Raw genomic sequence first — 26,168 nt, forward strand, 5'->3', positions numbered from 1 at the left:
AAATCTAAAGGGAGAAATGATTAAGCTCAGTGAGGAAGTCATATCAAAAGCTGAGATAGACCAAAGCTAGGTCTCTTATGCCAAACAGCCAAGTTAGGAATGCAAAGGAAAAGTTGTTGGAGGACATTAAACGTGCTACTGGGTGAACTCATGAACGATGAGACAGCAAGATCAGTCTATTGTTGATATGGAGAAAGTTTTAGTGGCCTGGACAGAAGATCAAAACAGCCACAACATTCCCCTAAGCCAAACCCTAATCCAGGGCAAGGCTCTAACTTCCTTCGATTCTAGGAAGTCTCAGAGAGGTAAGGAAGCTACAGAAGAAAAGTCTGGAGCTAGCAGAGGTTGGTTCATGAGGTTGAAGGGATGAAGTCATCCCTAAAACATGAAAGTACAAGGTAAGGCAGCCAAGTGCTAACTGAGAAGCTGCAGCAAGTTCTTCAGAAGATCAAGCTGTAATAATTAATGACAGTGGCTACACTAAACGACAGATTTTTCAGTATAGATGAAACAGCCTTTATTGGAAGAAGATGCCATCTGGGGCTTTCATAGCTAGATAAGAGAAGTCAATGGTTGGCTTCAAGGCTTCAAAAGACAGGCTGACTCTTGTTAGGGGCTAATGCAACAGATGACTGTAAGTTCAAGCCAATGTGTACTTGCCATTCCAAAAATCATAGGGTCCTTAAAAATCATGCTAAATCTGTCTATGCTTTATAAATGAAACAGCAAAGCCTAGGAGACAGCATATCTCTTTACAACAAGGTGTTACTGAATATTTTGAGCCTATTGTTGAGACGTACTGCTCAAGGAGGAAAAAAAGTTTTGTTTTGTTTCAAAATATTACTGCTCATTGACAATGCATCTGGTCACCCACAGGTCTGATGGAGGTGTGCAATTAGATGAATGCTGTTTTCATGCCTGTTAACATAACATCCATTCTGTAGCCCACGGTTCAAGGAGTAATTTTGATTTTCAAGTCTTATTATTTAAGAAATACATGACAGAAATGCTAGAGTTGCCATAGATCGGGGTTCCTCTGATGAATCTGGGAAAATTAACCTGAAAACTTTCCAGATAGGATTTACCATTTGAGATGCCATTAAGAACATTCATGATCAGGATGGCTGGGTGGCTCAGTAAGTTAAAATTAAGTTAGACTCCTTGCTCAGGCTGCTTCTCCCTCTTCCTCTGTCTCCCACTCCCCAGCTTGTGCTCTGTCTCTCCCTCTCTCTGTCAAATAAATAAATAAATAAATAAAATCTTAAAAAAAAAAAAAGAGCATTCATGATTCACCAGGAAAGGTCAAAATATCAACATTCTCAAGAGTTTGGAAGAAGTGGATTCCAACCCTCATGGATGATTTTGAGGGGTTCAAAATCTCATGAGAGGAAGAAACTGTAGGTGGGGCAGAAAAAGCAAGAGAATTAGTTTAAAGTGGAGCTTGACTTGTTTCAATCTCATGATAAAACAGAAACAAAAAAACAAACAAACCAGGAAATCTATCTGTACATTAGTCAAAACAACTGTGGCACACAATAAATTTTGGTGGGCTGCTATGCTCAGGACACAGGTAAGTCTGTAGGCTAGGACTCCGGAGAGGAATCTGCAGCCCAGTCAGGGGGACCCCACATCAGACAGGCTTGGTGCATGTAATCTGTCAGGGCTCAGCTGAGGTCTTTCACTGGAAACTCTGCTTTATGAAAGGAGCTGCCTCAATAAAGACTATAGAATGCTGTATATACTTAAAAATTATTGATGCCTATCTCTGGGTGGTGTCCGTATGGTGTTTTCCTGCATTTCTGTGCATTTTCCAAGTTTTTGAGATGGATTGTGTGTTACTATTCAGCTGTATTTCCCAGGTCACTTTCGCTTTATCTCCTTGTTATTCCTGGAATGTCAGACACATTCCTTCCACTAGACATTTGCACTTGCCATTCCTTCTACCTGGAGCCCCCTGTCCCTGGACACATGCAACCTCCTTCCTCCTCACCTTCAGATCTTTGCTGAAACAAACCTCTTGGTCAATCAAGATCTCTCAGACCCACCCCTTTTAAAACATAGCCTCCTCCCCCCACCCAACACACCCATCCCCCTTCCCTGCTTCATTTTTGTCCATAACACTTGTCCCCACCTGACAGCTCTGTATTTCACCTCTTTACTTATTCATTGCCTGTCTTTACCCTTTAGAATGTAAACTTCATAAGAATCAGACCTTTGTCTCTTTGTTCACTGCTGTATCCTCAGCACCTAGAATAGCTGAGTGCCATTCTAGGGTGTTCAAAGCACATAGTAGGTACTAAGCAAATAGTGGTTGAATGAAAGAATAAATTCATGAAAAGGATCATTTCAGTGTCCTTTGGGCTCCTGCCAGGTCTTCCTTCCCAGGAGTGGGCACGGGTGGGGCAGGAAGTAGGGAATAATAGCAGCAGATGCGGGGACAATGCCAACTGATGCCAAACACTAGCCCAGTTACCAAGTTCACCATGGCACTGGGCTCAGGTGGCAAAGGGCTTCCAGTGTGTCATCTAGGTTGGGAGGAGCAATGTGGCCCCAGGGCAGAAGGACACGAACCAAGAAACCAACCTAACACACGAAACACCCAGATGTTGAGAACACTCAAAGAGACATGAGACACAGTTGGTTACCAGCAGCAAGAAGGTCATCCTAGGGCTAACGAGTCCACGTTACAACTCTTATTTTGGTTTGATACCAAGAGCTGTCCCCTGTTCCTGCCCCGCCACCCCACACGAGAGCTATCCAACAACAGCCAGAGCCCAGGATTCACTCATTCATCCCTGGCTTGACCTTTCTTTTCATCGGTAGGTTCAACAATTACCTATTAAATGCATTAACTCTGTGCCAGCTGCCCCCGTCAGCACTGTGGAAGCAATGGTGACCAAACATTTTCAAATTAATACATATATACACTATGACAAATTGTGAAAACACAAAACTGGGTTGTCAGAGAGAGAGAAGCCTCTCTCTAGGACTCCTGAGATATCTGAGGGAGCCCTGAGTGGTGAGCCAGCCTCCAGACTCTATCAGGGCAGGGGTGTCCCCACAGAGAGAACTCAGGAGCATGGTAGGTGCTCTAGAGCTTGTAGGGACATTGGAGGAACACACGGCCCAGAGACTGGGAATATCTGCCCACGGACACAGCAACTCGGGGAAACTTCGAAGAGTGCAGGGTTAGCCAAGGCCCCTTGTCACCTCCTGGAAGCCAGATAACCGCCTTGAAGCCAGACCCAAGGCAGGTGAGCGGCTGACACCAGAAGCGAGAGGCCTGAGGCTGAGGGCGGAGCGAGCTGCGGCCGACCCCCAGAGGGGTGGGAAAAGGGGTTAGGGGCGGTCCCGATGACGTCATTTCCGGGGTCGGGGTATATAAATGCCTGCAGCCCCAGAGCCCAGTGGAGAGAGGCTGGTGGGTGGACCGACAGACAGATACAGACTGGGAAGCTGAGCCCTCCGCCCCCAATCCGCGCCAGCGCCGCCACAACCCGCTCCCAGGTCGCCCGTCCAGCCAGCCCTCGCCAGGGTTCCTGTCGTGCCCAGCCCCAGACCTCCAGCTCCTCGGCGCCTCGGCTTCGCCATGCGCTCCGCTGCTGTCCTGGCGCTTCTGTTCTGCGCCGGGCAAGGTGAGCTAGCGCGGGGTCTCGTGGGAGAGGGTCCTCGGCGCCCCTGCCTGCCCTGAGGTCCAGGCACAGCGCGCCCCTCGTCCCTCCCCTCCGGCGCGGCGAGTGTTCAGCACCGCGGACAGCGCCCCCGGCTCCCAGCTGCCCCGGCATAGTGGCCCCGGCATAGTGGCCTCGGCGCCAAACCCGCGGACCGGACCATCTGGGCCTGACTCCTGACCCTGCAGGACAAGACCCCCTGGCGCCCCGACCCCGTATCTGGGCTCGACGTCTCGACTGCACCTGGGCCAGTTCTGGCTCCGTGCCATGGCTGGCCAAGGTCATTAGGGGAGCTGGGAGAGCTGTGGCCGGCTCCCACTCTGGCCTCTTTCTCTTCCTTGCTCCTGCTCCCCCCCTTTTTCTGCCCTTGGCTTCTGTCTCCCTATCATCTCTCACAATCCTCCCTCTCCTCCTCTCTTCCCCCACACCTCTGGGGTCTCTCCTCCTCTCTCCACTTCCTTCTCCACCCCAATCCCACTCAGCTGCTGGCCTTGTTTTCATAGCACTAGCCTTCAGCTCCCCCCCTCCCCACCCCACCCCCGGGCCCCAGAGCGGGAGCTTTCCCAAAGGGAAGCGTTAGGGAGCTCAGTGCAGCCTCTGGGGACCATCCCCATGGGGGCAGCAGCCAGGGAAGGGAAACAAAATCAACCCTAGCATCTCACTGGGTAGGGGCAGTTTTGAGAGGGAGCACTGGGGTGAATGGGCCCCCTATAAACCCAGTTAGGAAGGACTGGGCTCTCCCCTCAGAGCAGAAGAGTCACCCCAGCTCTCTCTTTTTTTTCCCCCAGTCATTGCCTTTCCTGTGAACAGCCCTATGAATAAAGGGGACACTGAGGTAAGAAGGGGTATGGGGATGCCCTGTGATGGTGGGTAGGAGGCTCCAGTGGACACCTCACAGCCAGGTTTTGGGCAGCTAGCTGCAGGAAGGAGTATGGCATAAATCCAAGAGGCAGCACTGCGGCTGCTAAGCCTGGGGACAGCTTGCAAAATAAGATATCAAAGACTGCTAGATTCCCCTGCCGTCCTGCTGTGGGGACTTCCCCAGCTTCCTCTGAGCTGGGTACACTGCAGATGGGGCCTGTGCCTTAGCTACAGGGCCAAGGTGCCAGACCTATAGCTTTGAACCCTCCAAATCTGGCAATGCCCAGCCTGAGCTGCTGGGGGGCGCTTCCTGTGGTTCTGGGTTGTGGCTGTCCCCAGACCTGCAGGGATGGTCTTCACGTCTCTGCTTCTGGCCTCCCCCTTTGATCTTCCCCTCCTCCCAAGACTCTGCTAGCAACCCCCACCCCCACCGTATAGGCACTCCAGCCCTGGATCTCCCAAAGGGCCCCAATGGAAACACTCTTGATCATGGCTTCTACACTCAGGATCCTGGCCGTTTGGGGCAGCCGGGGGAGGTCACCCAGGAAAGGGCCTTAGGAGATACTAGCTGGGGGGCTCTGCAGCCTGCGAGACACTCTCTGTTGTGGGGCACAATTGAAATTCATTCATGTCTGGGCTGGGGCTGTTTTTGCAGTCTCTGGTGCTCACAGACACCCCACCTGTGACCCAGGGACATTTCTACCCTTCACTTCTCAGGAGCTGTTTCCTTCCATTCTGGAGAGGCTATGGTTCAACCCAGAACATCAAAGCAATTCCAATCTCTGTTTGCTCAATTATATTTCCTGTGTTTTACTTGCAGACAGGCCTGTATATGCCTCTTCCACTCTTCTACTGTGTGGTCTTGGTAAAATCCCTTAACTTCTCTGAAGAGGATTCCACTTTTCCTATCTATAGTATTTCCCTTGAGGGAAGTTGTGAGCGATGGAATCCTAGATGGGAGGCACCTGGCGAAAAGTAGGCCCTCGGTTAATGGGCACCTGGAGTTTCCCTTCAGAGCTCCTTATTATTCTTGGGAACCATACCCAATTCCTCTCTCCCTAAGTCTGTCCTCGTGGCCTGGTGGTTATCTGACATTCCCAGTGTAAGGTCCCTGGTTGCAGGACGATGCAGGGTACAGGCTGCAAGGTCCTTCCTACCAGATCCTCTATGGGAGACACTTTGGTCCCCATATACTACCCAGCAGCCTGGGGTCAGGAGCACCGTATCCACTGGTGAAGACCTAACTATTCCATCCTACGATGCTATGACTACTCGAGAGACTGCTTGAGGGTTTGCCATCCTGAATTTTTGGATGGGTTGCTTTGGCATCCCATAGACCCAGCCTGCCACCCCCTCACTCCCCACCAGCACCGCCTGATGCATGTCTGACACTTTCTGCTTTCCTGCCCGGCTCTCAGCAGCTGAAGCAGGTTCAACGTTACGAATCCTTCCCTTGGTGTGTGTGGCTCATCACGCCTTGTAGAGTGTTTTCCCTTCTGTTTCTGATCACCCTGGGAGGGAAGCTGGGAAAGTCTCATCATACAAATGAGAAAATCGAGGCTCGGAGAGGTCAAGTCCTGTGTCCAAGATCACTCAGCTAGGATACCGCACTGCAGTTGGCCCTACATTCAAATAAGCATTTATCAGCTGCCTGGTTAGCCAGCCACAGCACCTTGCTGGCCGCTGCATAGAACTTTCAGAGATCTGGCTGCTGGGACGAGCACCCAGATGTAGCTGCTGTGCCTGGCAGCTGTGCCCTCGTCCAGCCACAGGATTCATCCCATGGGGGAACACAGAGCCAGACCGTGAGGCTGTCACTCGCTGCATGTAACATCATCATGGGTTTTAGGAGACAGGGATCCCAGTCCTGTTTCCAGGCAGGGTAGAGCCAGGGAAGGTCTTTGGTCTCTGGGCAGTCCAGAAATACTCCCTGGAGAGAGTTGACTTTGTCGCCATCTGCAAGACTAAAGTACTTCTACAAGACATACCTTAATGCCCAGCAGCAACTTCCCCATCTAGAGAAACATTTGCTATTGGGTACTGGGTACCCACACCCACCATGTCCCACAGGAGAGGGCCAGCTGCTGGCCAGATGATCAGGTGCCTGGCGCATGGTAAGCACCATATAAAGGGTTTCTATTATTGCTATTATTGTCTGGCTAAAAGCACAGATTATCTTGGGCACAGGCATCCATGGACTCCTGAAGACAAAAACAAATGCCCTCATATTCTTATTTAGAAATCTGCCCTCAGGGCACATTGAGCCTCACGGTGGGGTGGGGGCAGTGAGCCCCATACACAGACCAGTCCCAGCCCGCCCCCACTCTCTTCCTAGGTGATGAAGTGCATCGTTGAGGTCATCTCTGACACGCTCTCCAAGCCCAGCCCCATGCCTGTCAGCCAGGAGTGTTTCGAGACACTCAGAGGAGGTATGGGCAAAGGCTGGGGATGGGAGGGGCTGGGCCCATGTGGCTGGGGAGTGAGGATATGGGTGTGTGACTTTGGGCAGAACCCAGTGATTTAATTCAGCAGTCACTGATCAAGTGCCTGGCCTGGCCTGTGCTAGTGAGGGAGAGGTCTAGAGAGATGAGAGGGTCACAGCCCAGTGCTCCCGGAGCTTACAGATGAGCAGACAGAACAGAGAGGAGCACAATTAACTAGAATTCCAGGCAGAATGAAACCAGGGTCAGAACAGCAAGTCACCTTGTCCACCCTGTGGACAGAGATGTTGTGTTGCTATGTCCCCAGAGCCCTGAACAGCCACTGGCACCCGGCAGACAATCTGTAGGTTTGTGATGAGTAAAGGACTGTCGTAGGTTGGGCAGGGCAAGTCCAAAGTGTTTCTAGCTGAGCGGTCAAGTTTTACCCAGCTGTTGGAGGGCTCCACCATTCACATTGGGGTTGGACTTTCAGAGAAAGTTAGAAATCAGTAGAAAAATCAAGAAAGGTTAGTCCAGGTGGAGTAAACCCTCGAGCAGACACGGAGATGGAAACACATGGGGCAGGACACCCCTACCTCCCCTGCGGGGCTGGCGTCTCCTGGGTGATGTCTGGGGGCCGGGCCAGCAGCTGACCTTCCTGAGGCCAAAGGATGTGCTGGCTGCTTGGGAAGGAGGCCACCTCCAGTGCTATCTCAAGACCCGATCTTGCAGCCACCACGCAGGTTTGGAGTCTCCAAAATAAATTCCTTGTGCTCAGCTGAAAATGTTGATGGTAATCTCTTTCTCTGCTCTCCTCTGGAAACCACCCATAACGACTCTCCTTCATTGCAGATGAGCGGATCCTCTCAATCCTGCGACATCAGAATTTGCTGAAAGAGCTCCAAGACCTTGCTCTTCAAGGTATTTTCCAGTCCCTGCTTAGGAATCTGGGTAAATTCCAGTAATTGAGAGAAAACCAGGGTGGAAGTTTGAGCGAGGTCCTAGTTCTCTCTGGTTCGGTTATTGCCCTGCAATTACAGAAAGGTAATCCTCTCCAATCTGGCATGGATACAGTTAAAGAGATTAAGGCCCAGAGAGGTTGCGTGACTTGTCCAAGGTCACACGGTAAGTTAAGGACATGCCAAGACCAGATGAAGCTCACCTAATACCCCGCCATCTCTGGGGATCAGTCATTTCAGTGGGGGACGCATTTAAGACTACGTTGCAGAGAGGACCCCTTTAACTGAAGAGCAAATTGGTTTCCAGGAGAGAAGAGGGACCCCTTTCCCCTAGTGAGCTTCTGCTCAAAGGGTAGATGGGGACAGCAAAGGTCTTGCTTGCCTCCCAAACTCAGACCAGACTTTCAGCATGTTTTAGAGTAAATTATGTCTTTCTCTAAAAGATTAAGAAAATCCACTGACACTCTTGAGACTGGAGTGACTTTGTAAGGTAGTGAGCTCCCTGTCACTGAGGGTATTTAAGCAGAGCCTAGAGAGTTAGACTGTTGTCAGATGCCCACCCACAGATTCCTTCGTGGGTTCACGGGAGACACAGACTCCCTGGCAAGCTGGGGAAAAAATGGGTTCTGGCCCTGCCTCTGCCCCACGCTGATACTCTGTGGGGAGCGGCTGCTTATCAGGGGCAGGCCCCTGGCCCCGTACCTCTACCCCAGCATGGGCCCTTGTGGGGAATTTCGCATCAGTTTCCAAAGGAAGTAAGGTTCCATCCTCAGGGCTGGGCTTTGGTCTCGGGTGAGGTGGGAGGCACGAAAGCTGCTCCAGCTCTGGGAAGCCCCCCTCAGAGACCCTTGTGACAGAACAGGCCACCTGTGAGAATGGGTGCCGGGCGTCTGGGTGAGGGCCCGGCATGGAGCAGGTGCTGGCTAGAGCCATGGCTCTTCCTTGCTTCCCACTTCATCTCCATTGACCCTGGTGGGATTTGTTTTTAGCTAAATGTTAAATATTTTATTGCAATATGATAATTTCAAAATTAAATATTGAATGACTAACGTATTACATTTAAATAATTAAAGATAGTGTCAACAGAGACTGTTCTAGGAGGAGGTGTCCTGAAATGTCTATGTACACACAGATGTGTGTGTATCCAATATGAGCCATTTTCAAGACGTGTCCCTATTACTGTTTTCTGTTAAAAGAGTACAGGATGTAGCTAGGTGTCTGCCTGTCCATCCACCTACCCAGCCACCCGTCCACTCCCTCTTCTACACTCTCAAAGCGACTTCCGAGTACCTCTGTCTTAGGGCTTCCCAAGTGGCAGCCCCGTCCTGTAGGTGAGCACCTGCTGCTCGGAAAGCTCCACTTACCCCAGATCACAGAGCAAGGAGTGACTAGGCAGAGGTCTGCCCGGGGTCAAATCTGGGCAGACTCCCTGGCCTGCAGCCGCTGTGACAGGTGCATCTGCTCCCATCCCCACGATTCCCAGTGTGGGGAAATCACAGCAGCATCTGCAGAGTTGGCCTGGCTGAGAGACCCCATCATATGGAACTGGGCACAGATGGGGATAGTCAGAGGAAGTAGCAGCAGCAGCCCGGGGCCAACACAGGGAGAGGGATGTGTGGATATCAGCAGGTGGCAGCCCGGGGCTGGAGCTCAGGCACCTGCTTGGCCTTCTCCCAAGGACCTGGATTTACGGGGTACAGGGGAGCAGCGATTGCCTGGTTCAAGATTGCCCATGAGGGGACTAGCAGTCACTGCAACTCCTGCTGCAGGGTCCCCCTAACTACCAGGAGCAGAGGGACCCCCCACTCTTTCTTCCCATCCCTGGGACCCTCTGGTCTGTCTGAGTCTTTATGGTTGTCCAAGGTAGCAGACAATGCTTGTTCTCACTCCCCAGGGGAGAAACGTGAGTGTGGAGAGGTGCTGTGGCAGCCTGATGGGTCCCAGCTGGGAAGCTGGGAGAGGGCAGGGGCAGCCAGCACCTCCCGCCCCCAACCTGGAGCTCTTGCCCCCTCAGTGTCCCGTTAGGCAGGCTTGCAACTGACCTGCCGTTTACAGATAAGGAAATGGAAGCCTTCACACTCACAAAAATGCAGAGGCTGGGCGTGGCTAAATGGAACTTTTTTTCTCCTTTTCTTTCTTTCCCCCTCCCCTTTTCTCATACCAGGTGCCAAGGAGAGGGCACATCAGAAGAAACACAGCAGTTTCGAGGATGGACTCTCAGAGGCTCTGGAGAAACAGAATGACCAGGCCGAGCTGACAGGTCAGAGCCGGCCGGCCGGTCTAGCCCGAGGCTGGAGAGGGAGGAGGGCGGGAGATGAGAACAGTCGTTACAAGATCAAAGATTGCTAGGGGTCAAGGACCCCCTCCTTTAGGCACTATAAAGTACCTAGCTATCATTTTGATCTTCCCTGTACAAATGGGGAAACTGAGGCCCAGAGAGGTTTCAGTACCTTGTCCAAGGTAAGCAGCGTAACTAGAGATGGGAATCTGGGTCTACTTCACTCCAGAGTCCCAGGTCAGTCCCGTCTGCCTGCCATAGGGGCTCACACTCAGGGCAGGAAGTCTCTGGCCTGGCAGGAGGGCAGGCTCGATGCTGGATTGTCCCAGAGTCCATTGCAGCAGAACCCACTCCCCCACACCCCCCACCATCACGCAGCACCTGTCCACCCGGCACTTGGTCATGCCGAGGGAGAGTCCTGTTGTAGGTCTCAAACACTGAATGAAACTGGGTCATTTTTCTTGGAGCCAGAGAGCTTCTAAAGGTCAAAGAGATCACGGGCTAGATCAAGGGGATGCCCCAGTACTCATCCTCCTGCCTGGAAACAGTCATCAACGGCCTCCTCGAGGCCTGCTGTTAGCACGTGGGAGGTGGGTGGATCGGCCAGGTTCTAGAACCAGGGATCTCAGTGGACATCTACTATCCGGACCACCTGGAAGCTACAAGGTACTGAAACCTCTCTGGGCCTCAGTTCCCCATTTGTACAGGGAAGATCAAAATGATAGCTAGGTACTTTATAGTGCCTAAAGGAGGGGGTCCTTGACCCCTAGCAATCTTTGATCTTGTAACTACTGTTCTTATCTCCTTATCTTCGTGGGGGAGGCAGCTGTGTGTCGCGCAAAGAGCACCCTGTAATTGACATTTGGAGACTTGGATCCAAGGCCCTGCTGCTTATGGGGTGTGAACTTGGAGAAGTCATGTGACTTGTCTGAGAGTCGGGGAGAGAGCTTCTGTAGAAGGGATGGGAACACCATCACCGGGGGTCCCTGGCAAACGGTGGAATGCACTTGGTAGTGTTTGGTCCAACAGTAATTGTTCTAGAGCTGGGAGGGGTTTTTACTGGTGAAAAGGCAGCCACCAGAAAAATGCCTTTTAATGAAACTGTACAAATAGGAATGGGGCGCTTCCACAGGACACTCCAGCCTCGCGTGGAAGGGAGAACGAAGTTGCAGTAATGGTGCCTTGTCCACAGAGAGGTTACGATATTTGCCCAAGGTCATACAGCAATTAAGCTGATGTCCTAATTTTCAATTCTGGGGTTATTTTCAAGGTGGTAGTTGTTTTGTTTTGTTTTGTTTAATCACTTCCTACTTTAAGAAGTAGAATTCCAAAGAAAGAAGCATCTCCCAATTGTATTCAGATCAAACCCAGACACGGAGTAGGCAATGCTAATCTGGCGTGAGTGTCTTGGGCCGCACTTGACGGAAACCAAAAGATACAAGGACTAGGTTGTGAAATCGGGCTCTCGGGAGCCCGCGCGTGCAGCCTGGTCATCAGGGCCTGACTGTTGTTTCTGCAGAAGCAATGGGAGAAGTGTCCTCCAAGGATGCTACGGAGAAAAGAGAAGATCCTAAAGAGACAGAGAATGGTGGAGACACGGATGGAGCCAGGCCCCAGGCCTCCCCGGAGCCCGGCCAGGGGTCCAAGTTCGAGGAGGACAGTCAGGCCCTGGGGGAGCAGGAGGCCGCCAACCCTGATCCCCGAGACAAACTTCCCAGCCAGAAACACCCAGACCCACTGGCTGAGGAAGACAGCCAGAGCCACCCCCAGGGCCTGGTGGACAGAGAGAAGGTCGTGGATGCAGAGAAAGGGCAGCAGACCAAGCGAGAAGAGGAAGAGAAGGAGGGTGCAGAGGCTGGAGAGAAGGCTGTCCCTGAAGAAGGCCCCACCGAGGCATTTAACCCCCACCCAAGCCTCAGCTACAAGGAGACCCAGAGGGGCGAGAGTATGTATGATGTCTGAGACCGAACAAGTGTGTCAGGGAGAGGGGGAGGGTGGGAAGAAGGACCGCATCTACGATCGCATTCCACCTTCACAACAACCCGGAAAGGTAGGTAGTATCTCCATTTCCCAGATGGAAAAGTGAAGCTCAGAGAGGTTAAGTAATTTGCCCAAGGTCACACAGCTAATTTGCAGTAGAAGCTGAGATTCCAACCCAAGTTTGTCTGACTCCAAAACCCTGCATCTCCCACTGTTCCACAAAGCCCCTCCCCTCTGAGCCAGGAGACCAGAGGGGCTCTGCAGGCTGGGTGAGCTTCAGGAACAGAGGGACAGCATGACAGGTGAAAACAGGCTGGTCTAGGGACAGTGTCAGCTTCACCCAGGGTTTATGTGAGCTCCTGGCAACTCATGAGGGCCTTCTCAGGGCCTTTCCTCCCTCCACAGCTGGGTGGCCCCGGATCAGGGCTTCCTGGAGAAGAGGGTGCACAGAAGAGGCAGCCTCCTGCCAGCCCACTCCTCAGAGCTTTGAGAGGGTCTTGCAAAGTGCTCTATCAAGATGGTTTTTCCTCCAAGTGGAATCACGGACCCTGAGTGCGGTCACAGCAATGGCCAGAGAGGCGGCAGGGAGTGGCGGGGACCAGGGGAAGTGGTGCTCCCTCCTTCAATCTCCTGCTCTTGTCCACCAGCTGCTCCAGGTTGGTCCGAGGCTCTGGCCATCGATGGAGCCAGGAAGTCTGGGGCTGAGGAGGCTCAGCGCCCCCAGGGGAAGGGGGAACGGGCGCACTCCCGGCAGGAGGAGGAGATGGCAGAGGCACCTCAAGGCCCCTTCCTGGGCGGGAAGAACAGGGAGCTGGAGCGGGAACAGGAGGAGGAGCAGCTCTCCAAGAAGTGGGAGGATGCCAAGGAATGGAGCAAGATGGACCAGCTGGCCAAGGGGCTGACGGCCAAGAAGCGGCTGGAGGGGGAGGACGAGGAGGATGACCCTGACCGCTCCATGAAGCTCTCCTTCCGGGCCCGGGCCTACAACTTCGGGGGCCCTGAGCTGCAGCTGCGTCGAGGCTGGAGGCCGTCCTCCCAGGAGGACAGCGTGGAGGCGGGCCTGCCCCTCCAGGTGCGCAGCTACCCGGAGGAGAAGAAGGAGGAGGAGGGCAGCGCCAACCGCAGACCAGAGGTTGGTACAGGGCGGGTGCCGGCCCCGGGCCAGGCCTCCGGAGTGTGGGCCCAGCTAGACATGCAGCCCCCTGCCCCACGGAGGGGGCACAATCAGTCCCCATGGGTCTGAGAAGAGAGAGGCATGTAGGTGGCAGGGGTGAGGGGGAGGGGGGCTTGAGGGAGCTGGGCAGCGCTGGGGCGGCGCTGGGGGCGGGGGGCGGCGAGTGCCGCAGGCAGGAGAGGGAAATGCTCAGATCACGGGGCAGGAGAGGGTGGGGAAGCCCATCCCTGGGGCACTGAGTAGGTCTCAGCTCTGGAGGTCAGTGACAGAGGGGCTCTGTGGGTTTGAGTGGAGCTGTCGACACAGGAAGCTTGGAAAGGCCAGGACCTGGCAGGGTCTGGTCTGGGGGTGGGGTGGGGGGAGCCCATTGGCCCCAAGAGAGCTGGGGGGGCCTGGGAGGAGGGGTCGTGAAAGAGCAGGTGGCATCCTGGGAAGCTCCTGAGGGTGGGCTGATCCAGCACCAACCTCTCCTGGCCTCCAGGCAGCCCAGGCACACCCCCTTCCTAGGTTCAGGCCCTGCCTCTGTCCCCTGGGGCAGCACCAGGGCCAGTGGGACCTCAGCACCTGGTGGTGAGTAGGGGAGGGGGGCACAGATGCTCCAGAAGGCCCTGGTTCTGCCTCTTCCTAGCTGTGTGACCTTGGGTGGGTTGCTGCCCTTCTCTGAGCCTCTATGGTTCCCCCATTTGAGAAATGGGGGTAAGGAGTCCTTTCTACTTACTTCATTATTATGGTCAGGACACACACGTGCTTTCAAAACCTGGCCGTGTCCAGGGATCCTTGGTTAGCTCACTGGGGTGCTGGGACATAGCCCCCCCGGAGGTGAGGAGGTGCGAGCTGGGGTCTGTGGCAGACCGGCAATGCCATCTCGGAGCTGGAGGAGGCCTGAGGGGTCTGTGGTCCAGGCTCAGTGCCCAGGTAGGAATCAGGGCCCCACGGGGTCTGGGACCTCTCCGTGGCCCCAGTGCTCACTGCCCCTCCAGATTAGGGTGCAGTCCCTTCCCCGGGCGCCAACCCTCTCTCTCTGTGGGGACCAGGTTCTTTGCAGCCTGAGAGAACATTCCCAGGCAGCTGGAGCTAGGAGAGGTCATCTGTCAATGTCCTCGGGAGACTGCCCTCCACCCCTAGCTCTGGACCAGGACAAGCGAGGGCACCTCTGACCACCCCCTTCCTCACCCACAGAAGCTGGAGAGAGCAGGGTGCCGTGAGGTGCCTGCTAGCCTGCCTTCTCCACAGGCAGAGGGAGATTGGACTCAGGGCGGGCCATGTGGACAGGACAAAGGCAGGGTCCCCTCCATACAGCCCAAGGGTCTTCCTACAAATGCTCCAGCCATCACCAAATTCATGCCCCCGGGGCTACTCCAAGACAGAGGTCTCCAGGGTCCCTATTTCCATGACAACCACTGTCCATCTGTTCCAAGCAGCCCCAGTGGCTGTCCTCAACAGCCTGGTACCCAGCAGGTCAAGACTGGGTGTGGGGGCATGGCCTTCCTAGACCCCTGCTCCGAGTCCCCGGGTATGGGCTTGTGGGCATCAGTCTGGGCTCAGGGGGTCCTAGAATCTTCCTGAGGCTGAGGCACAGAGCAGGGCTCCCAAAAGGGTCCTCTGCCCTGAACCACCCTGGCAGCCAGAGCTGGGGGCCTCCATGATGGGGACCAACGATCCACGCCACCCTCAGCAGGTAGAGGACAGCTCTCATCCCCTCGAGCCTGTGCCAAAGGTCCACGGTCCTTCCCTCAGGGAAGCCTGGCCTTGCCCTTGGGGTCACTGGGCCCTGGGGTGGGGGGCCTGGGAAGAGCACTGGAGGGCAAGGAGGCCTCGTTTTCCACGTCTGCCCAGAGCCATTCAGGAAGAGGCTGGTCTGGATCTGAAGCCACCAGGGGCTGTGTGGGGTCAGGGCCCCTGTTCCCTCCCTCTCCATTTCTTGTGCACAGTAACCCTCAGTAATCCCAGCAGGACAGCATCCCCCATCCCCATGGTATGAATGCAGGCCCTAAGGCTCAGAGAGGCAAAGCTGCCTGAGGTCACACAGCTGGCCAGCGGCACAGCCCATCTGGCAGACTGCGCCACCCACCAGCTGGCCCAGTCCTTGCCGGAGCCGTGGTGTTCTCTCCTAGGACCAGGAGCTGGAGAGCCTGGCAGCCATCAAGGCGGAGCTGGAGAAGGTGGCCCACCAGCTGCAGGCGCTGCGGTGGGGCTGACGCCCCACCCGCCACCCCCGGCCCAGCCAGGGCCCCGAGGCAGCCAGTGGTCCCCGGCTCTGTTGTCCCCTTTGCAGGTCCTGGCCAGACGGCCCGGGTGCTGCTTCTGGTAGAGAGGCTGCTCCCAGCCTGCCCAAGCCCAGGCTACCCCGGTGCCCCCCTCACTCCTTTCTTCCAGCTCTTGACTCCCGCCCCAGTGCGCCCTCTGCAGGGCAGACCCCCTCTCCACCCCCGACGCCCCCACCACAACGTTAAATGGTGATCTTTTCTCTCTGGACACAGGCAGCTTTCTAGAAGTTTCCTTTCCACTGTCAGAGCCATTGGGCACAACTGCAATAATTTCTGACCTTTTGGTGAAAGCTGACACCTCCTAACTGTAATATATTCTGTACAAAATTTATCTAAGGAAAAATAAATCTGCTCTGGGCTTTCTGGTTTCTGTGGATGTTTCCCCCGTTGACTCGGGGGTGGGGGGTGGATTTGGGCAAAAGGACAAGTGGAGGTTTACTTCCGCTGGAGCAACTCCTTTCTGGGCTACTTTTTAGCCATGGGACTCTGGGCAAGTGACTTTGTAGCTCTGGACATCGGTTTCTTTGGCTGTAAAATGGAGAGAACACATAGAATTTCCTCTTCAGATGTGAGGAGGGTTCCAAGGGCCCGGGCAGCCTGGACCATAAACCCACGATGATGATGAAACAAGGTCTCTGAACAAAGGGTCCTGGCAGGTCTAGGCCTCGCCTGTGAGGCCGGTGAGGGGCTGCCCACTGTTGCCACCAACCATCCCAAGGCAGAGATGGACACCCTCTGAGGCTGGAGCTCTAAGCTGTTTATTTCTTCACACGTTTCAAGGGTGCACTCCACCCCCAACAGTTCGAGAAATAACACACGCAACACCACACTGTATTCCACGAGGCGGTCAGATACCAAAACATCCGTTACCACAACCTATTAGAGAGAACACGGGGTCGCCTGGTCCCTGACATAACCCATCCCAAAGATGGCCACCTGTGTTGTCATCACGTGGACACAGGGGCGCCGGGGGGCTCAGTCGGTTGAGTGTCTGCCTTTGGCTCAGGTCATGATCCCAGGGTCCTGGGATCAGGTCTGGCATCAGGCTCTCAGCTCAGTGGGGAACCCACTTCTCCCTCTCCCTCTGCCTACCTCTCCCCCTGCTTGTGCTGTCTCGCTCTCTCTGACAAATTAAAAAAAAAAAAAAAAAAATTCACACAGGACACAGAGCCCCATCAAAAGAGCTGGAGGACCTTTCCTGGCTTTTCCAGAAGCAGCAATCTTATGTACAGTCCATCTATGCACAGAAACAGTGTATGTACACAATCAAGCACAAGGCAGCTTGGGGTTCCGGTCAATGTTGCTTGTTGCTTATGGGAACAGGATCGGAGCATTTGCGCTGGTGGCAGAGCACAGGTGTCCCTACAACTGGAACCGCCAGATTTGGGGTGAAGCCACTATGGGAGAAGACTTTTGAGAGAAAACAGATGACCCCACGGACAGCCCTGGAGGAAGAGGTCAGCCAGGCTGTGGGGAAGGGACAGCCCCTCCAAGCCACCGGTCATGGATCAGTCTGGAAGTAAAGGAGAAATGCAACCGTTCCTGGAAAAGGCTCCAGGTGGGCTGGGCGGGGCCTGTGGTCAGAACCAGAAGTAGGAGTGCCCAGGTCTGACCACCTGCGAACGGTCTGTGTTGGAGGCTGGGGGTGGAGATCACACTGGCCACGCTGCGCAGTGACAAGGGGCAGAGGCACAGGCCCTTCCTCACGGAAGGCAGGACCTGCGAGACCATCACGGGTCTGGAGTCTCAGCCACATCACATCAGGCTGGGGCTCTGGCAGAGAAGGGCGGGGCGGGGCGGGGCGGAGCAGGGCAGTGAAGGGCAGGGCCCAGCCAGGCTGGCTGAGGGAGGGAGCCGCCCCGAAACTTCGTCAGGGATCAGCGCCCGTGGCCTTCAGGACAGCCAGTGCACAGCTCCAGGTCTCTGCAGCTCCGGGCCAGGCCCGTGGAGGGCGAGGGGCTGTCGGGGACCCCGCCGGGCGAATGATCACTTCTACAGCACAGAGGAAAAGCCTATGCAGACCCCAGGGACGCGAGTGAAGCCATTGGTCTGCTGCATGGCCGATGGCCAGTGTGAGTGCCCGAGCCCTTCCAGAATAGGATGGGGACAAGCTTCCAGAATAGGATGAGGACACGGTCTCCTTTGGTCTCAGAGTGGCCACACGGCAGGCAACTGCTGGGTATCCTCGCTGGCTGGAAAGCTCGTTTCTGGCTGTGGGCCTTCCACCTTCCACGAGGCCCACGGGCAGGCTTCTGGGTAGGGAGGAAGTCGTTTTCACAGCTGTTCTCTCCAGCACTGACGGAGGCCCACTGAGAGGCTGCACCGTGGGACTCCCCAGGGTTCCAGCTGTGTCCACCTCCATGCTACGCAGAGCGGTTCCGGCCCAGCATGCCCACCAGGCCCCTCCGTGAATGTAAGGATGCCACACCGGAGACTCCACGCAGCCCTTGGGAAGAGGTTAGAGACCAAGAGCCGGCCCTTGGTTGGGGCCTGATGTCTGTGGAGTCACATCATTTTAGAATCAAAGCACCTGTAAGCAGAACTTAACCCCAGACCCTGGCTCCAGGTTGCCCAGGGCAGAGACCTTGCACGTGACCCTCTGGACCTACCCAGGGCCTCAGCCAAAATTCGGCCCTGGCAGTTGCTCCTGGAGCCACTGACATCAGGAGAGCCTCCAGCAGCCCCGGCCACTGAGACCCCCACCACGCCCACCCCCCTGGCACCACCCAGATGCTTGGCAATGAGAGTTGTAACTGCCCTTGGGGTTCTGGCCGGGTGGGCTCCAAGTGATACACACGCACACCACAGCAGACCACTCCCAGCAGCCCTGACTCAGGGGCAGCACCAGCAAGCCTCCGCGAAAAAGGCTGCCAAGGCCAGGTGCATGTCAGTGGCTCCTTCCCTGACGCAGAAACTGCCAGGCCTGAGGGGCAATGAATTCTGTGGAGAGTGTCCCAGGACCCAAAACCATCAGTGCACCTACCTGACACTCCTCCCCACCGACGGCCCCTCCCCTCGTCTCTGATCGCGAAGCCCTTGATCAGAGACGGTGTTTGCCGGATGGTGGTCACCAGCCCAGGCAGGAGCGGCCCGCTTGCTCTCACAGGGGGCCTTCCCTCTGCCGCCACCTGCTGCTCCCAGGTCTTTATGAAGGGGAACCCCACCCCTCAGTTTCCGCCCCCAGAAGCGGCGGTCACCCTGCTTGCCACGGGCATCGAGGCCAGCGGGTGACGGCTACTGGATCTGTGGGCCCTGGAGCGGAGCGTGCGTGACCCTGGGGTGGGGTGGGGGTAGACCTAAGTTACACAGGAACACGACCTGGCCAGGGGCCCCAACCTGGCATCGGGGGTTACGCCACACCACCCCGCACCTGTTCTTGAGGCAGATAGGGACTGGAATTTCAAGAACAGACCAGGAGAATGGCATAAACTTTCAGCAATATCTGTAAACACGTGTGAAATGCAGTTTGATTTCAGTAGTTTATTTTGGAGACAAAGCAGTGCAAGAGGCCAGTCGCGCTTTCCTGCTTCCCCGGGGCTCAGGGTTGGGCTAGGAAAGGCACCGTACAGACATTATAATCAGGGTTCAACACTCAAGTCGTGTAAACGCAGTTAGTTGGTGGGCCCTCGGGTTCCAAGCCAGCCGGGCAGCTCTGACGGCACCAGCTCTCCCCCTAGGCCCAGCCCCGGCTCGGTGGCGGCCACCACCCAGCCCTTCCTTTCCTGAAGGTGGGTGACCCCCACGCCCCTGCTGAGCCAGGCCTGAAGGTACCTCCAAATGCCCAGGCCAACAGCCTCTCTGGGACCATCCTCATCAGACCATGCAGGACAGCCCAGAGGCTTTCCAACTTGCTCAAAGTGAAGGGACATCTGAAGACACGAGATCATGCTCAGAGGGTCCTATGCATCTCACCCAGGTTCACCCTGATCCAGGCTGACAAAGCCCATGGCTAGCCCTCTTCTCTGTGGAGGGGCGGGTGGCCTGCCCACTGCACCATGGAAGCTGAGCGGCCCACGGGATCTGCTGCCATCGGGGGCTGGGCTGAGGCTCATGGAGGAGGGAGTACCAGTTTCCTACTCTCTGGGGCTGCAGCTCCCTTCACACTCAGCTGGCTTCGTGCTTAGGGCTTACAGTGAGTATGGGAAGGGTGGGCAGGCCCGCTGGGCGGGTGTGAAAAGACGTGATGCATACAGGCAGCTTCCCCCGAACACCTTGAGGCCAAGGGGAGGTGCATCAGGCTGACTTCTCAGAGAAGCAGGCTGCCCCGTCGGGGGCTGGGGCCTCATGCCTGCCCTTCCGAGTTCTCTGGGCTCAAATGCTCATCAGACATAAGGACACAGAGGCCGGGCAACTCCTGGGGTGATCTGTCCAAAGTCACGGCCCAAATCCTTGGCACAGGCAGGATCAGCCCGGGGGCTCCCAACCAGGCCGTCTTGTCCTGGGTCCTGGGGAGCAGTGCCTGGTCAGGGCAGGAGGCCCCCCTGCAGGGCTGCACGGAACCCTGCATGGTCCACCAGGGCCTGGTGGACCCCAGGAAGCTGGACGTGGAGAGAAGCCAACTCAAGGCCTTGGCCTTGCCTGGGAAGCTTCCTTCTCCTTCCCTTTTGGGAGCAAGCAGCAGGCAGACCACAGCCCAGACCCCCTGCATGGAAACCCCCAAGGAAACAGCAGGTGTGCCTCTCACTTGCTCTTGGGAGGGACAGCTGCACACCTGGCCGGGGCTCTAGGCCCTGTACCTCACAAGGCTGCAGAGGCGGCCAGTCGGAGGGGGACAGCTAGAGGGCCTGGCCTGGGTGCAGGGGGCTTGGAGAAAAGAGAGAGAGAAGGAACCCCTCACTCGCTCTGCTCAGCCACTAAAAGCCTGCTCCCCTCCGGGGTCCCCGAGGCCTGATCCACAGCAGCCATCGAGACGAACAGACGTGGATGGACACACACACACACGTTCACACGCACGCGTGCACACGCACACACACACACACACACCCCACCTTACACTCAGACCTAGTGTTGAAGACACAGCAAGTGTAAACCCAGTGAAGACATCTGCACAGCAGGCATCCGGCGGGACGTCCGTCTCCCCCGAGGCTGGACCACTTGGGGTTCTTTGCCATCTCCCCCTCCACCACCCCTTATTTCGATCATGACATCAGAAAATCAGGTTAAAAATTTAAAAAAAAAAAAAAAGGGAAGAAGAGGAAGAGGAAGAAGAATCAGATCGCTGGGAATTCTCAGTCGGAGCGTCACCGCCGGGAGCTGCCGGCCCAGCAGGTGCACTCTGCGGCCCACGCCGCCCTCTGGGTCCTGGGCTCCACGGCTACTGGGAGGAGGCCTTGGTGGCCAGCGAGGCCACGCAGTGCTGCTGGAAGCTGGGGGACACGGCGGCAGTGCAGCCGAGTCTCTGGTGCGGGAGCTTGGCGGTGCCTCCCTGGCCCACGCCGCCCGCGTCGGCCTCTGCCGTCCAGGGAGGGTCCGGGCCCATCAAGTTGCTGCAGCAGCCGGGGCCCGCGCTGCACGTCCGCTCGCCCGCCAGGCCACCCGCCTGCTCCGCTAGGAGCCTGCTGTGCCTCAGCGGGGCCGCGTCCCCCGCCGCCGCCGTGGCTGCGCTCTGGCCCTGCAGGACGGTGGCCACATGGTTCAGGAGGTCTGTGAAGAACTCGCTGACGCCCTCGTAGCCTGCGGGTGGGACAGACGTAACAGGCGCTGGGCCAGGCTGCGGCAGACACAGGTCCGGGCGCAGGGCAGAGCGGGCGTGGGGCGCACAGGGCTCCCAGAACTCAAGGTAGCACGCTCGGGATGTACAGGAAACCGAGGCTCAGTAACTGAGGGGACACATTAGAGCCACCAAGCTGAGACTCGAAGTTGGGTGTGGGCGGCCCCCAAGGGCTAGTCCTTGAATTCAGCTGTCCCCAGGGCATGAGAAGCTGTCACGCTCGAGTGGACAGGCAGACGCCCTGTGCCTGGCCCCTCTGAAGCACGGTGTCGGGGTCTCGCGGACTCACCCACCGGGTGTGCTAAGACACATGGGCAAGAGGAATGGCAGGACGTGGCAGGACCAAAGGCCCGCTCCTCACACTCCATCACCAACCGCCCTCTGCTTCTCACCGTCCAGCCTCAGAGGGCGCCGGGACCCTCACCCGTCCTCCAGGATGGCCCTCACAGCCGCCAGCACAGCCCAGACACTCTCCTGTCACAGGAGAGCCCGCCCGGGGCCAGGCAGCAGGGGTGGCCTCCACTGTCCACAATCTCACTTGCCCAGAAAATAACATGCCTCATGTCGTCCAGCCCAAACCGCACAGGCTGGCGGGGCCGGCTCGGGACCTTGCACGGAGCCAAAGCGCACGCAGAGAGCTCCATGCTCTCACCACCTCCCAATTCCACCCTTCTAGAACTTCCACCCTGACAGCCCTGCATCACCCCCCTCCCCTGTCCCACCAATCCATGGCCACCTCTAGCCCTCACGGTCCTCACCCTCATGTCCTTCCTGCTTTAGAGCCTCTCATTTATTTTCATTGTTCCCCAGACCACGTCCCGTGGTCTCTCTCATTCCGTCCCTTACTCATCAAAACCCCACCTCTACCAACACCCAGACCTCCGTGCAGGGCGCACCCAGGGTGACTGGAGAAACACAGGCCATTGTCCCAACATGGGCCTCGGTGACTCACTCCCACCTACCTCGGAGTGAAACCCTACACTCTCAACACGCCACAGGGCAGGGCTCATCTCTGGCCTCCGTGTCCCAGGCCCTCCCGGAGCCCTCAGGGGGTAGCTCCTTCCCTTCCCGCCAGGCTCTGCTCCACCATGTCAAGAAGGAGCCCCTGGGTGCCCCTGTCCTCTGACGTCAGGGCTCTAGCAGCCGCGGTCACACTGCACCTGTGCCCAGATCAGCTTGATCTGGGAAAGAGCCAGTGGTGTCCTGCCAGCCTTGGTCTCCTGGGCAGAGGCTTGCGATGGTGGCTGGGCCTGGCTGCACGCTGAGTCAGGGGACACACGTCAGGCACGCAGCCCAGGAGCCGCTCAGCCTGGGTCATGTGCCACACCCCACGCGAGAGGCCTTACTACCCTGCATACCTCGTCTGCCAACTTCACCACATGCTACAAACCCATTCCGCACGCAGGCTGAGGCCTAGCGGGATCGTGCTGACCCCAGGCCCCACCGACGGGGAGGGAGGGACTGGTCAACCTGACCCGCCTGTGCCAGCATCTGAGGACACGGGTCTACAGACTGACGAAGGCGGTTCCTGGCTCCGCCGCTCACCTGGGAAGGCATTGATGTCGATGACCGCGTGCTGCCCCGTCTGGTTGTTGATGATGATGTCAATCCCGAAGAGTGACACACCCAGCGCCTGCCGAAGGGCCCGGGACAGCTCCCGGATGACCTCGTCGCTCGGCCTCTCGAACACGCCCTCGATCTTATCCAGCTGTGCGCACACACACGCACACAGACACACACACAGAAGTCAAGTCAGACCACAGGTGGGGTGGTGCAACACCATACCACACACAGAGACCCCACTCAGGTGCCCCAAATCCTGGCCTTCCCCTCTGGAAGGGGGCAGGACAGACCCCTGGTGAGCAGCACTCCCACGGCCACTCCCCGAGTCCCACAGACAACTGGGCAGGTATTAAGTGTCTAGTATGCATTACCCCTTTAGTTCCTGTAACAACCCAGACGGACGGCCCCACAAGGCTGGTCTGCTCTAGTTCCAGCCAGCCGGGGACAGACACGTGGATTTTCATAGGCTCCAGCTTGGCCCCTGGAAGGGCCACCTTGGAAAGGGTTTGGGATCAGGAGGACAGGGATTTGAAGCCCTAGCCCTGGGGTCCCAGGGAAAAGTACTCGGCCTCACCGTGCCTCAGTTTGCTCATGTGCAAATGGGACCAAAAAGGCCTCTTTCCTCTGCTGGTCGCTGATGTGGTGGGAACAGTATGGGCCTGGCCATGAGGGGATGCACACCTGCATTTTAGGGCAGGGAGGGCCTGTGACGCCTCTAAGTCCGTCAGCGGAAGGTTACAGGAGATGCCCCATAAATACCAGAGTCCTGAGTCCTGGCGGCTGTGGGGCTCAGGGGCCAGAGGGGGAGAAGGGTGGCAGGCCCATCAGACTCAAAGTGAAGCTGGGTCAGACCCTGACACAGAATTACCAGGTGACCAGCAGTGCCTCTCCTGCGTATGCACCCACCAACCTGAGGACGGGCACTCGTGTCTGCCAGCGTCACAGCGCTGTTCACGACAGCTAAAGGTGGAAACCATCCAAGTGTCCATCAACGCAAGGACAGACACACAATCTGGTTTCCACATGACGGAACATTATTCAGCTACACAATGGCACAGCATGGGCGAACCCTGAAAACGTCAGGCCAAGCGGAAAAAGCCAAACACCATCGGTCACACATTGTAGGACCCTGTTATGAAAGGTCCGGAATAGGCAAGTTCATTGAGATGAAAAACAGATTCGTGGCTGCCAGGGGCTGGGAGGAAGAGGGAAGGCGGGGTGAGTGCTCCCCCCCGGGAAGGCGGGGTGAGTGCTGAACGGATACAGAGTTTTCTTCAGAGGTGGTGAAAATGTTTTAGAACACGGTAGAAGGAGAGGACTACACAACACGGTGAATGACTAAATGTCCCTGGACTGTTCCCTTGAAAATGACTACATTGCGGGGCGCCTGGGTGGCTCAGTGGGTTAAGCCTCTGCCTTCGGCTCAGGTCAGAATCCCAGGGTTCTGGAATTGAGCCCCGCATCGGGCTCTCTGCTCAGCTGGGAGCTTGCTTCCTCCTTGCTCTCTCTGCCTGCCTCTCTGCCTACTTGTGATCTCTGTCAAATAAATAAATAAAAATCTTTAGAAAAAAAAAAGAGAAAAAAGAAAATGGCTACATTGTATGTTATGTGAATTTCACTCCATTAAAAAATAATAATAATAAGCTGAGTCAGGAGGGCTGAGGACAGACCCTGGCACAGATGGTCCTTCCCCCAGCACAAGTAGCTAGAATGGCTGATAGGGAACTTCCAGACACACACAGAGCAAGGAGCCTACACCAGGGCACCATCAGTGGTCCCCCGTGAAAACCACAGCCACCAGCTCTGCACAATCTGCAGGGCCCCCGGGCCCATGACCCTGCTGCCTCGGTGTCCTCGCAGAGGAAACACCTCCTAAGGAGCAGTGCCAGCCTGGCTTTGACAAGCCCTTGTCACTGAGCCCCTGCCCAAGCCAGGACCCACCTCGAGGTCACTCCTGCCAGCCAGCGGCTTAGCCCAGCCCGGCCGCTCGGCCACTGGATCAGTGGCACAGGGTCCTCCCCAAGTCAGAGAGAGCCAGACAGACGCCTCAGCACCGCCCATATCCCTCTGCAGGCTCTGAGCTGTCCTGTACCCTTCGGAGTCTGGTTTTCTCGCCCCAAGAAATGGGGTAATAGAATCACAGGCACCGGGGACGCGGGAGCCAAGAGCCGGCACCCAGGCGGGCCAGCGAGGGGCTCTGCTGCCCTCTACCACGTCTCCTAACACATTGCTCAGAAAAGCACTTTCTCAGCTCAGCTAAGGCATCTCAGAAATCCTTCCGAGGCTGTTTGATGATCTTAAACTCAACAGCCACCCTAGGACAAGACAAAGGCACAGAGATCCCGGGTTGTCATCGCAAAGGCGACGATGACCCTCTGGGAAATGGGGAGGCGACGGAGGTCACCGTCCTCTGCGTCCACAACTCCCCGCATCCCCTGACCACCCTGCAGGGCAGGAGGGGGAGACAGGCTCAGCAAGGCAACAGGCCTCCCGGGCCACACGTCTGAAACCCCCTGGAGTCCATCTCACCAGGGTCTGCGCTCTTGACCCGTCCCCTAGACGCTGGTGTGTGGGGGCCCGCCAGTTAGGTGTGGGTGGGGTTCAGCTTCAGCAGCCTCCACAGGAGGAGGGAGGCTTCAAGGCTAGGCCACGGCCCCCTGCGCGGCCCCCTGCACGAGGCCCTGAGGGGGACTAGAGGGACTCCGGCTGGGAGGGAGGAAGGCAGGAGGGGCTCTCATCTCCCACAGAAAGGGTACGGCTAAGTGTGTGCCCTTGTCTTGTTTCATGTGATGTCGGTCCTGGGGGCCTCCCGCAGGGGAAGGAGGAGGTGGGGGCACATCCTATAGGTAGAGAGGAGGCCCCGAAGTCTCCCTAAGCTTTCCCATTTCACAGATGAAGAAACGGGCCGAGCAGCAGGCAGGTAATTATCTAAGAACGTTACCTGGGACCCTTGGGCATCAGTGAGCAGCCCCCGGGGCCGCCAGAGCCACACGGGACAGGTAGGGATCGCGTCCCAGGAAGTCTGTGGAATGCCATCCCCCTCCCCAACCGCGAGTCCCTGGCCACTCAAGGACTGAGAGCCTCTCAGGGAAGAAGCCCTGCGGACTGCGTCAGTCTAGAGTCTCTGAAGGTTAGACGACTGGCAAAGCTTTTCTGGCACAAAACAGCTTCTTACATCTTACAGTGCACACAGCCAGGCACCAAGAGGTTCTGTTTAAAATCTGACTCTTCTCCAAGCTTCCTTGACCATGGCACTTGTTCCTGGCCCAGGAACATCTATCAACA

The 26,168-nt window shown here is 56.5% G+C and overlaps 2 protein-coding genes across 6 annotated transcripts in view; one reads left to right on the forward strand and one right to left on the reverse strand.

The window, feature by feature from the left end:
* Nucleotides 1-3,377: 3,377 nt before the first annotated feature.
* On the forward strand, nt 3,378-15,973 carry CHGA (chromogranin A). 2 transcript variants are annotated; one of them, XM_059182947.1, is made up of 8 exons: nt 3,378-3,635; nt 4,460-4,506; nt 6,868-6,961; nt 7,805-7,873; nt 10,076-10,171; nt 11,709-12,134; nt 12,817-13,301; nt 15,458-15,973. In XM_059182947.1, exons 1-8 carry the CDS (start codon nt 3,590-3,592, stop codon nt 15,539-15,541), a joined length of 1,347 nt encoding a protein of 448 aa, XP_059038930.1. In that variant the 5' UTR covers nt 3,378-3,589; the 3' UTR covers nt 15,542-15,973. The 2 variants fall into 2 exon arrangements, with proteins under 2 accessions (XP_059038930.1, XP_059038931.1); XM_059182948.1 differs by having other exon boundaries at nt 11,712-12,134.
* Nucleotides 15,974-19,070: 3,097 nt separating this feature from the next.
* The window catches only part of ITPK1 (inositol-tetrakisphosphate 1-kinase), a 167,217-nt gene continuing 160,119 nt past the window's right edge, over nt 19,071-26,168 (reverse strand). For all 4 annotated transcript variants that reach the window (XM_059182951.1, XM_059182949.1, XM_059182952.1 and 1 more), the window contains 2 exons: nt 22,866-23,028; nt 19,071-21,283 (listed from right to left, as the gene is read on the reverse strand). In XM_059182951.1, the coding sequence (XP_059038934.1) occupies nt 20,925-21,283; nt 22,866-23,028 (522 nt within the window). In that variant the 3' untranslated portion in view covers nt 19,071-20,924. The remainder of the gene's footprint in view (nt 21,284-22,865; nt 23,029-26,168) is intronic.

Source organism: Mustela lutreola, chromosome 7, assembly GCF_030435805.1.
Source record: "Mustela lutreola isolate mMusLut2 chromosome 7, mMusLut2.pri, whole genome shotgun sequence".
In the NCBI taxonomy this organism is placed as follows: domain Eukaryota; kingdom Metazoa; phylum Chordata; class Mammalia; order Carnivora; family Mustelidae; genus Mustela; species Mustela lutreola.

Coding starts and splice junctions, on each gene's coding strand:
- CHGA (XM_059182947.1), top strand. CDS start 3,590: ATGCGCTCCGCTGCTGTCCTGGCGCTTCTGTTCTGCGCCGGGCAAG. Junction 12,135..12,816: donor GGAGACCCAGAGGGGCGAGA/GTATGTATGATG, acceptor CTTGTCCACCAG/CTGCTCCAGGTTGGTCCGAG. Junction 13,302..15,457: donor GCGCCAACCGCAGACCAGAG/GTTGGTACAGGG, acceptor GTTCTCTCCTAG/GACCAGGAGCTGGAGAGCCT.